We start from the raw sequence: 12,346 nt of genomic DNA on the forward strand, positions 1-12,346 counted from the left end.
CAAACTTTATTTCCATTTTATCATATAGGAACTATTAAACAAAGCTATATGCTTATAACAATTTATATTTTCATAATCACTAAACTCATATATGAAAATCAACTATTGTAGAATTACATCTTCCCAAAACATATACTGATTTCTTTTTCTTTTTTCTTTTCCTTTCCACACAATTTAAAAAATATGAAAATTTGAGGAAACTAAATGTGTAGTAGATCTTACTCAATCAATGAATAACATAAAAGAGGTAGCGAAAAGCAAATATATTCATGATAAAATTGTTTATACATGTCCATATTTTTTTTTTGCATACCATGGAATCACTTCATTGTGTTGAGCTACTAAGAAATTTATACATTTAATAATCTTGTTCTCTAAAAGATTCATGTAGTAGCTCTACAATTGTATCTTGTTTAATCTCTTCTAGGCATTTATCTTTAGCCCAAATCACAACATATAAACCAATGATCATGAAAAATAACCTAGCAAGATGAAGCCAAACACAATTTCTATAATTTTAACATATCAAACAAGAAAATAGTAGGAGAAGAAAACAAAGTATACTTGTTAGTGGTGCACCAAGCCTGAACAAAAAAAAAAATTAACTGCAAATTGAATTCATATGGTGGTGTACAATATGATAATAGTTGTCAAATACATCCTAGTAAGAAGGAGGAGAGAAAGATCTTGAATTACTGAGTATAAATTATCATTTGTCAACAATCAATGCAATAAATTATAAATTATACTACAAGAGTAATGCATTGCTGATTGTAGAATTGCCAAGGAAATCATCCAAGTAGATGTGTGTGTGTATCTATCTATATATATATATATATATATATTTGTGATCTATGTGAAAGTAAACAGAGTTTTAGTGATAAAAAGGGAAATAATGTAATTTGATTAGTAATACCAGTATCATCACCCAAAATGACCAAAAACAACTAATTACACTATTACAGAGAAAAATATAAAAAACCCAACACCCGTTTATCACTTATTGTCCTAAAGAAAAAAAAAGTAGTAATTATGTGTTTAATAGTTTTAAATCTCTAAGTAATACTATTGAAATTGCTTTACTAACACAAAAGATTGTTGCTAAAATGTTAACAACACTTCTCAATCTTCATATATTAACCATTTCCATTCTAATCAATCCAATAAATTATAGAACTTGTAAAACGCTTGTGTAGATGAATAGAAGAAAAAGTACCCAAAAAAAATGCATTACACTAAGCATGTCAATCATTTTATAAAATAGAACAACGTGGCTTAGTTGGTTTCTTGTTTTATATATCTATCATATTTCTTATGTTATTTCTATCATAATTTTTTAGATTTAAGGAGTATAATGGATCGAGAGCAACATATCATAGCCCAATTGAACTCAGAATAAGAGATAAGTTTAAGATAAATAAGGTAAGACGATTTAATTTATGTAGAATGGTACAAAATCATTTTGAAATGTTTTAATAAATATAAAGAACATATTAAACTCATAATATGAGATAAGTTTAAGCTTTTTTTTTTTTTTTCTCCTTGAGAATGAGATAAGTTTAAGCTAACTAATATAATATGATTTAATTCGTGTTGGATTGTACATAGTCATTCTATTATATTTTAATAAATAAATAAATAATTAATATATATATACACACACACATTGGCTAGCATGATTTGAATTCGGTTGCAAGATTTCCTAAAATTGAGATCACATCAAGGTATATATTTCATTTGGAAAATATATTTAATTCCAAAGTAAAGGGTATTAAAATTACCATGGAAAATATATAAGCAATATTGTGCACATGTTCTTAGTCATAAAATGGGTGCAATAGTTAAACGTCGCAAATGTCCTAGAGTTGTTTCCTTAAAAATGGTAAATGGTAAGAATTAGAGCTTAGATTTTTTTATTTTTAATCTTTAGTAAAAAAAAAAAAAAAAAATAGTATGTTTGTCTTACCAAAATATTATTTATGTCATAATTTGTCCAAAATTAATGAAAAAACCATATAAATTTAAGTTATAATCCTAGACACAAAGAAAAAGAGGAATACCATAATTATTGCACATGATATTTTGTTTCCTCTTCCAAGGTATCCTAAGAAAGAAGTTACAAATTAGCATATATTTAGATCAGATTAAAGGATAATTAGCAATGATTTATGTAATATTTACTATTTAATTTAAAAATTAACAAAGGCAAATATAAATTAAAATAAACAAATGGGAGGCAAATGACCACGTACTAAATCAGAAAACTGAATTCCAATTCTTTAGAATAAACAATTTTAATAGATAAAACACAATTATGTAAAGAAAAATTGTAAACATGAATACAAAGAAATAGAATAACAATTAAAATTGAAAAAAAGAAACACAATATCTACAAACCCGCAAAATATAATCTAGCACAAATCATAAAAATTGCAATAGAAAAACAAAGAAGTTCAGGGGAAGCAAAGAAAACACTGACCTCAAAGGGACTTTCCAATTCTAATTGTAATTTGTTGACTTATGAGATGGAAATAAAGCAATTCAAAATCTATTTAAAAAAATTAAATTAGTGGGTTTTAAATCCAAAGGGAGACAATTGAATATTTTGATGGGAAGAAAAATAGTCAAAAGAAGGAGCGTCAAAGGACTAGAGGAGGGTTGAAAAGAAAAAAAAGGAATTGATTTTTTTTAACAATTTTTTGTATTTATCATAAAAATAACATTAAAATTTTTCTAAAATTGTCTATTAACTAATGCCTTAAAGACACTCGTTAATAAGACCCTTTATTTTAATTGGAAAGTCAAAAATAGGGGAAACATCTAGCTGTTTGTTTGATAAGGATATGATAAGTCAAAGGGAGAGAGAAAAGAGGATTGATTGTTGAATTTAAGGCAATGAAACATTAGTCGTTTGTTTTAATGGGGAGATGATGAGTCAAGACTCAAGAGATTGAGAACAAAATATTGATTATAGTGAATGTATGAAGGGTTAAAAATAATAAAAAAAGTGACATGGCCTATAATGTGGCCCAACAAAAGCGTAGCAACAATATGTGTGTGTATGACTATTAAGTACTAAATAAGTAATGTCTATTAAGCTATATCACTCATATAATACCTGGCAACATCAAATTATTAACAAAAATAAAAAGCATAATCAAAATGAAAATTTAAACAAAAATTTCAGTCCACACATTTGCCCATAGGTTTTAACACAATTTGCATATTTGTTAATGTATGATTACATCATTTGCATGAGTCCACCACTAAAACTAACTTAGTAAAGGTAATCTAATCATTACTTGTCATGTGTCTACATTGTGTCAAAATATGTTTTTTCTTTTTTTTGATAATTGTGTCAAAATATGTTTACAAGCGTGAATCCATACTAAAACAACTCCAAAATTCTAAATGTCATTTTCAATTTTTTTTTTTCAATTTAAATTGCAATCATTTTGTTTCTTTGACAAAATTGACATGGTCATTGTGTGTGTGCTTAAGGGACAGTTTGAAGAGAAACTCTTCAAATTCATTATATATATTTTTTTATTGGATGTGAAATTTGAAAATCTAACCATTAGATTTCATGTTCTTTATGTTCTTAATATACGTGTTAAATTTTGTTCAAATTAAATGTTATTTACTATTCAATCATCAAAATTATTTTTTAAGATTACAAAAAATTGAAATATAAACACTTTATTGATAGCATAGCTATATTAATTTTTAATTTTCTTAAAATTGTGCAAAAATGAGGGACATAATAAGAATATACAATCCAATAATTAAATTTTCAAAGTTTACATCTAATAAAAAGATATCGACGAAAGTTAGAGAGAAACTTTATCTACTATTGAGTTAGGTTAACAGGTCGGTCTTAGTTGGTAAAGTTGGATTTAGATGTAATGCAATAATTAGAGTTAAAAGTAGTAAAAAAGATAAAGAGATGAAGTTAAAATGTTATTATTATTATCATTATTTTAATCTAAGGATAGAACTAAAATTTGATTTCAATCTCAACCCTTCAATGTGATATTGAAGGGTGCAATAGCCTCGGACCCAAATCCGGCAAAAATGGGACTCACGTGGTGTTGCTACCAGGCCCAACATTAATTTGATTTGACATTTGATCGTTAATACTCCACTGACACGTTGTTACAGACAATTGACAACCTATATTTAATTAAAATTTTTTTTTTAACAAAAACAAACAAAGAAAACAGAACAATGTCGAAAACTTATAAAAATAAAAATAAAAAAAACTAATTTTGTTAATTAAAAAAAAGAAACTGAAACAGAGAGTAAAAAGTTTTATATCAAGAAGACACTTCAGCCCCGCGTCGCTTTATAAAATGGGTCTCCTCGAGCTCTGTTTAGCACCACAAACCACAATCTCACAACAAATTCATATTCTCATTATTCTGAATTATGAATTTTGTCTCAGAAACAGAATTTGTTTATCAATTTATCACAAGGGCACAGCCTAAAGTTCATGTTAGTTTGCTGCATTAGCACAACTCTAGCTGGCTCGCTTATAGCCACATCAAGCTTAAGTGCTTAATTTGTGCAATTGCTCATAGTGGGCCATGGTGATGAGTGGGAAGATTTACTGTCTCTTTTGCATGATGATCAATTGTCATTTGGAAAAAAATGATTACAATGTAGAAAAATGTTTTAGTTGACACATTTGATAAACAGACCAAATACTGAACAAGGACAAGCTTTTGATAATGAAATCCAAGACTACATATGTCTGGCCACATGAATTCCATCAAGGCAACACATTACACAGCACAAGGACAAAGCAAACTTTAGAGATAGACACAAATTTTCATAATAGTGAGGTCACTGCTAAATAGTGCACGGTTGGTGCATCCTTGAAGATCAAAGAAATCAGTTCTCACCGCCACCAAAGAGATAACCAAGGGAAGATCCACCACCAGGGGCAGCGTGAACTTTGGTAGATGGTCGATCCTGCACCCAGATTCGCAAGCCATTTTGAAAACATCATCAAAAATATTATGATTGTAGAAGAGATCCTTGAATATCAAGTTGCATAATTAAGGACAAATCACTTAGGGCATAGAGCCAACAATATTCTTCAGGGAAAAAAGAACAAAATGAAGAATCAAAACTAAATTACATGCTCCCTCCAAACTGCAATGAATAGGATATCCTCCACTGAAAAGGAATTGATGAAAAGAGACAAAATGCAATAGGTAGAAGAATTAAGATATGGTTTAAGTGCATTTCTCCAATTTTAAGCCAGAGTGCACATTCGTTTCATAATATGCTGCAATATCAGTTCTAGTTTGGAGAAGTTTGGACATCATATCTGAACAAAAAAGCAGGGCATAATTTTATAGTGGAACATACCATGCTTGGCAAAAGGATTAAGGACTCAATGCTATTGAACACTTGAACAAAATGGAATTCTTTTGGTTTCCCTGGGTGTCCTCCTCATATTAGCTTATAAACTCCCTATTGTATTTCTATGCATATTAGAAATTACTCAATCACTCGAAAGTTTCAGATAAAAGGGGAAACCAAATCAAGCTTAATGATGACTTGTAGTAATGATGCAGTAATTAGCACCGGTTTCCCCCACCTTGTTCCATACTAACAGATGGGGGGTCTAATGTAATTCTAATAATGAAGTATGAGGCTTATGAAGTTTTTCCATCCATAATGTATTAGAAGTTATGAATTTGCAACTACGATGAAGCCAAACCAATTTCTGAGTTCTGACCTAGTTTTCCATTCTAAGAAGAACTAAATAAGAACACACTCAATGTCACGAGGAAAATTCCCAGATAGAAACTTGTGATGAGCAAGCACTCTTAGGAGAACGTCACAAACTACAATTACAAATGAGCAATTGACCAGGAAACTTCTAAAGATAAGAGACGTTGAAACTCATGTAAGTTAGATTAAGAGCAAGCATGATCCTTACAGAATCCATCATGTAGAAAAACACAAGCTACATCTAAGTTGAGTAACATACAGAAGTATAGGTATACACATTCTCTTAGTAAGAACCCACCTAAACTATCAAGGCCCACAAGGTAATTAGAGTAAGCATATAGAACAAGGAGATCTTTATACCTTCATCTATGCAGTTCCTTCAAAATCACTTCTCAATTATATTAACAATTGGATGAACCTTCTAGGAGTTCCTTTTTTCTTTTTCTTTCTTCCTTTTTTTTTTTTTGGTAATTTTTGTCAGATATGAGTTTAGGCTAACCTCAGTTGTTTTCTTTTTGAATTGTTTTTCTACTCTAGCATACTTCAATCACCCCCGCTTTGATACCATTTAGATTTTGTGGATTTACTTTATCTTGGATAACAAACGCAAAGAAGGATTCTGGTTTATAATATGTTTCTTTTCTCTAAATATATCAGTCCCAAGACTTGAGTACCCAAAAGAATCCAAAGGGCCTATGGATTTAGGAAAAAAAAATAAGACAAAATAGAAATCTAAATAATCTCTACATGCTTCACTAGGATCATACCGTGATAAAGTTGCCACAATTCTGCCCATCTGCCCGGAAGTAATTGTTTGTAAGATGCCCTGGAACACCTGCTGGAATAGGCTTATCAATTGGTTGAGAAGCAGCAGCAGTAGTCTTCTGAGAAGGAACATTGTTTACTTCTGGCCCTTCGTTCTGACTCTTCTGAGCAGGTTGGGCATTGCTAGTGGTCTCTCCACTTCCAAATAGGTAACCCAAAGAACTCTGTCCACCACCATTGCTAACACCACGTCCACGTCCCATTTTGTTTCCTTTACTCAATAGGATTTCCTAAATTTGCATAATCACCCATTATGAGAACTTACAAACTTCAAAATTCATTCTGCTTTTGGCACATACAGGAAGTAGGTGCAAGAAAATATCACCAAACTCACATACATTACTCAATAGGATTTCCTAAATGTGCATAATCACCCATTATGAGAACTTACAAACTTCAAAATTCATTCTGCTTTTGGCACATACAGGAAGTAGGTACAAGAAAACATCACCAAACTCACATACAACATACAGAAAGCATCATAAATGATTCTCCCATGAACTAGGTGAATCACAGATTGTGCCTTTGTACACATATCTGTATGCAAATGAATGGGCACACATGAAGACACTCATGTATGGACACCTAAAAGAACTATATTTATCTAGTCATTTGATAATACTTTTTATGTCAAACATATACTTCAATGGGTCTGTCCTGGACAAAAGCCAGACTTGGTAGGCTAGCATGTAGTGTCTAAGTCTCTGAGTGGCCCAGACAAGCGCAAGGCATGCCTTTTCAAGCCAGATATGCTCTTTGACTGAATCGCTTTGAGCGCAATTTTTGTTCAAAAACTTGATGATGCATTTTCTACCTTGTGAGTGTGGTTAGGCATCAAAATTTTGAATATATCAAGCTATATTGGTAACTGAGCACCTTACTTGATGAGATAACTAAATTGCACATGTAGTTGCTAGTCCCATATAGTCTGTAGACTCTGTATATCCGTATGCACTTTTCCACCTTACCTTGCCTTCACACTACGTGAGTATTTCAACCCTACAACCTGATGATTTATGTTGCACACACAAATGCTAGGATTTTCTAAATTAATACTATGCCTGTGTGATGCACATATTGATAAAAAAAAAAAAATCACATGTAAACTAAGAAAATATTTCAATAATATAATTGAATTTGAACAATTAAATAGATAGTATAAATAAAAGAACAATAATTATTTCAAGTTACATGGTGAAAGCACATCATGTAAGACCAACTTTATTGTTAAAACAAAATATTATGCTAGTTGAGCGTGCATTTGGATTATTAGCTTTTTTTTGGTTAGCTTATTTGTTTATATATAGCTTTTTAAAGTATCACTTTTCTAAATATAATTGTACTTCTGTCAACTTTTAACAAATAAGCTCCCCCACAAAAACTAATCCAAAAGGACACTAAAAAAATTTAAATTAAATAAAAAGATTTTCTTAAATTTTTATAGAATTCTGGTTAATCAAATTAGTGTTTTTTTTTTTTTTTTTAACTTAACTTCTTAAAACTCAGGCAAAAAAAATTTCACCTAAGGCAAACTATATTCTAATATACTTGTGGTGCACTATATGGCGAAAGCACGCCATATCATGTATAACACTTGTGTTAGCGCCGAAGGCCTTGTAACTGAATTGATACCTCCCCATGCACAAAGTGCTTAGGGGTTTGGGGGGAAAAGATTCGAGTTACAGGATTAGCCGCATATCATATTATATATATAACAAAAGTTGGGCTTAGACGCCGTTGTTGCGCTACATGACTTCACCAAATTGCAGAAATTTTATTAAAATTTTAGATTTTTAAAGAACTAAAAAGAAATAGTATACTATCAGGACTCTAATTCATTATTATCATTAAATAAAATTATATTAACATTATTTTTTTATTTGTTAGGATATATTTCTTAAATTAAGGGATAATAGTTAACATACAAAAATTTAATTTAGATAATATTTATCATCTAATTAACATTATTTTTTTATTTGTTAGGATATATTTCTTAAACTAGGGGATAATATTTAACATATAAAAATTTAATTTAGATAATATATCATCTAAATTTTCAAAATTTTAATATTATTAAATTAATATTATTTTATTAGAATATCAAGGTACAAAACTTGATTATTAAGGGATAAGCACAATCCAAATTCTTCAAGAGGTGATTAATATAAATCTATCCCAAGAAACACTATATATCTCCAATAATTTGATAGTCTCTATCTATTCCAAAAAACAGTATATATCTCAATTAATTTGATAATTTCTACGTTGATGACATTTAAAAAAAATAAAAAATATATATATATATATATATATCAAAATTCCTTATAGCTATCAACCACGTTCTCTTTCTCTCTTTTTTTTAAAAAAAAAAATATATATATATATATATATGTATTTTATTTTTCATTACTTTCCTAAGAGTTTAAACTTCGATTTTCCCATTTTATAGCATGTGTAGGAATGCATTTGAATCCTTGATCCTTCTTTTATATTTTTAGAATTAATTATTAAATATGTTTAGAATTAATAGATTAATTTTAACAATTTTCTTATTTGATTTTTATGTTACATCAAATTATCAAGATGTTCTACACGTATATTCTTGAATTATCAACTTTAATTTTAATTTATAATATTATCAAGATTATATTAATTTTAGATTTATCAATTGTTTAGTAACTTTTTTTAAAAATAATTATCAATTTGAAATTGAATTCAATTTGGAATTATCAATTTAATTTAGTTTTAGGAAGAAATCTTACTCCTTATCTATAACTAGTTGTAATTATTTCTCAAAAAACACTTGTGTTAGCCATTTGGAGACACACGTAACTTTTATTATCTATTATATGATTTAACAGATGGTGTTATAATTTATAAGACAACAACATACAATTTCTTATCTCTCTAAGTCATAGGATAAAAATGGTCTGTTCTTCCATATAAACTTTTTCCACATGGACCTTTGCTCTATGTCTTAAGTTATTAACTCATTCAACTCTCAATACCCAACTTAGGGAGCTTCCTTTTGCTATATTCTAAACACATGGGTCTTAGATCTTAAATTCTTAATACCCAGTTTGTATAATTAAAAAAAAAAAAAAAAAAATACCCAGTTTGGGAATTCTCCTTAAAAACAAAAACAACAAAAGAAGAAAGACTCCAAGTGGTCTTCAAGCAAGATTCTAAAATCTTCCCTACCAAGTTCACATAACCAATTATCAATGGAGCAAAAGAATACACATTCAAACCCACTTTTATGTAAATCACATTACGAGCTACAAAAAAATAATGCATAAATCAACAAGCATTTTACAAAATCCGAATTGTACAACAAAATTTTCATGTTCACAATAGAAATTTAGAAGAAAGACATGGATGATATCAAAATGTGGAAGAAAGAAAACAAGCAGATGAGATGAGATGACTGAGAAAGAGAGTGATGGAAAATGGGATCTGAGATGAGAAGGGATTTAGGTTTGGGTTCCGTACCTTTCTTTTGAGGACCCAAATTTGAAGCAAAGCAAAGTGAGAGAGAGAGAGTGAATGAGAACCAAATGCAAAGCAAAGCTACCAAGCACATTATTGTGTATATATTTATAGGGAGATTTTAACTTTCAAATTTTTCAAAGAAAAAAAAGTAGTAAGAAATGGGTGGGAGAACTGGTCCAACTTGAGAGTGAGCTCTAATATAAATTTTGTTTTTGTACTAATAGTTTGGGTTATTTTCGTCATTAATACTATTATACACTTTTACGCACATTTTAATTTTACGTGACAAAGTGCGAGTAGTGAAGAAAAAATAAGAAAAATTCTGGTGACACAATTATTGGCACAACTTTGTGCACAACTCGTCCACGTGGCGAATTGTGGTTGGTGGCAGAACTACTCAAAAAATAATGAATCCAATAATAAGAGACAGTAAATTATTATCTAACATGTAGAACAATTGTGGCAATGTGTGTGTAAAATTGTGTGGTATTTTCATTTTCATTAAGTCTAGAGGCACATCACAATTGATAACAAATTTCACATATGTCAAAGGTGATAAATTGTTAATAATGAATAATAAAGTAGTATCAATGATGGGTCTTTATAAGAATCAATAATAATCAGCCAATTCAACTAGTGTGAAATTTTTTGTGAAAACCATTGTGTCTATCATTACTCTTTCATTTTTAGCCTCAAGATTTTTATTTTGATCATTCATTTTGGATTCCATTTTTATAAGGTGCTAGAAAGAAAAAGGTGGTCTCTTACTCTTACCTCCATTTCTATTAGTAATTAGTAATGTGACCTTAGTATTAAATAAGTGACACCCATGAAGATAAGTTACTTGTGTAATATCTCACATCATCATATTATTAACTATAATAAAGTGCATAATCAAAATAAAAATTTTAACAAAAAGCTTAGGGAGTGTTTGTTATTGTTGTTTAAACAACAACTTGCAATGTTTAAACAACATTACACGTATTTCTACACATTTTTTTCACCCATACATTTTCACAAAATAACGTTACTAAAAATCACTTACCAAATAAGCCCTTATAATTACATTAACACACCGATACACATTGAATTACATCATTTACGTATGGCTCAAACGTTGCATTGCAATAAAAAGTTATGTCAAAAATTTGTAAATAAGCATGTCCATAGACTCCATACAAGAAACTTAAAAAAAAAAATAATAATAATAATAAGAAACTGTCCATACATCTGTTTGAATACTGCTTATTGTTGAAAACTGAAAACACTATAACAAAATAAATTTTAAATATATATATAATACCATAGAACCCAATTTTAATTTTTTTTATTGAATAAAGTACTTATAAATAGTACACATATCCACTAAAAACGCACGGCAGCTGAAAACACTTTTCACTCAATCCAAACGTTCACTAACTTAAATTCTAATCCAAATCAAAGTTTTAAAACAGCTCCAAATGTCATTATGGTTTTTGTTTTTATTGTTTTGTTTTTTAATTACAATCGTCCTATGCTATGGCAAAATTGACATGGCCATTGTGTGAGCTGGCTTTTTGAGTCAGGTTAAAGGGTCGGCCTTAGTCGGCAAAGTCATGGGACTCACATGGTATTGACACTACTATATTTGATCTGACATTTGATGCAATTCAATCACCGACAATTAACAACCTATAAGATTTACCCGTAGTCTTTCTAAAAAAAAAAAAACTTATAAGATTTACCCGTAATTTTTGATCATTTATTTCCTAAAGATGAGTCAAAAACTATAATTTTTAGGTTAAATACGTAACCAAAAAAAGAGAGAAAATTAACTTGTTTTTAAAAAAACCAATTTTGTTAATTTTTATTTTCAAAAAAAAAAAAAAGTAAAAAGATTTCTACCAACCTGACACTTTAACAAATAAAATTAGATCTCTGAAATTTAAAAAGATTTCTACCAACCTGACACTTTAACAAATAAAATTAGATCTCTGAAATTTATGTGCTTTCGTAGTTCTTTAATTTTGATAAGCAGTGTGTACACTAAACTCAATTTTAGGTGAAACAAACCTTAAAGTATTAAAAGAAGAAAAAAAAAAACCCTAAAGTATTAATTAATAAATTTATTGTGTTTATTTGGGTGGACAGTTTAAAACCCCAATTTTTTTTATTTAACAAAAGTAAAAACAAATTGATCTTAAAAATATTTTTTTAGTATAATTTTGTTAAAAAACATATATTTCAAAAACTAAGGCCTTGTTTGGTACATGTGTTTAACCAACAGTTTTTATTTTTTTTTAAA

General features: G+C 29.1%; 1 protein-coding gene across 1 annotated transcript; it reads right to left on the reverse strand.

Annotated features, from left to right (window-relative positions):
* Window positions 1–4,593: 4,593 nt before the first annotated feature.
* LOC115976276 (protein SPIRAL1-like 2) lies at window positions 4,594–10,164 on the reverse strand. The gene is made up of 3 exons (XM_031097455.1): window positions 10,063–10,164; window positions 6,513–6,800; window positions 4,594–4,974 (listed from the first exon to the last, which is right to left on the reverse strand). The coding sequence occupies exons 2-3, from the start codon at window positions 6,771–6,773 to the stop codon at window positions 4,894–4,896; spliced, it is 342 nt and encodes a 113-aa protein (XP_030953315.1). The 5' UTR covers window positions 6,774–6,800; window positions 10,063–10,164; the 3' UTR covers window positions 4,594–4,893.
* Window positions 10,165–12,346: the final 2,182 nt, after the last annotated feature.

Source organism: Quercus lobata, chromosome 2 (assembly GCF_001633185.2).
Source record: "Quercus lobata isolate SW786 chromosome 2, ValleyOak3.0 Primary Assembly, whole genome shotgun sequence".
NCBI lineage: Eukaryota > Viridiplantae > Streptophyta > Magnoliopsida > Fagales > Fagaceae > Quercus > Quercus lobata.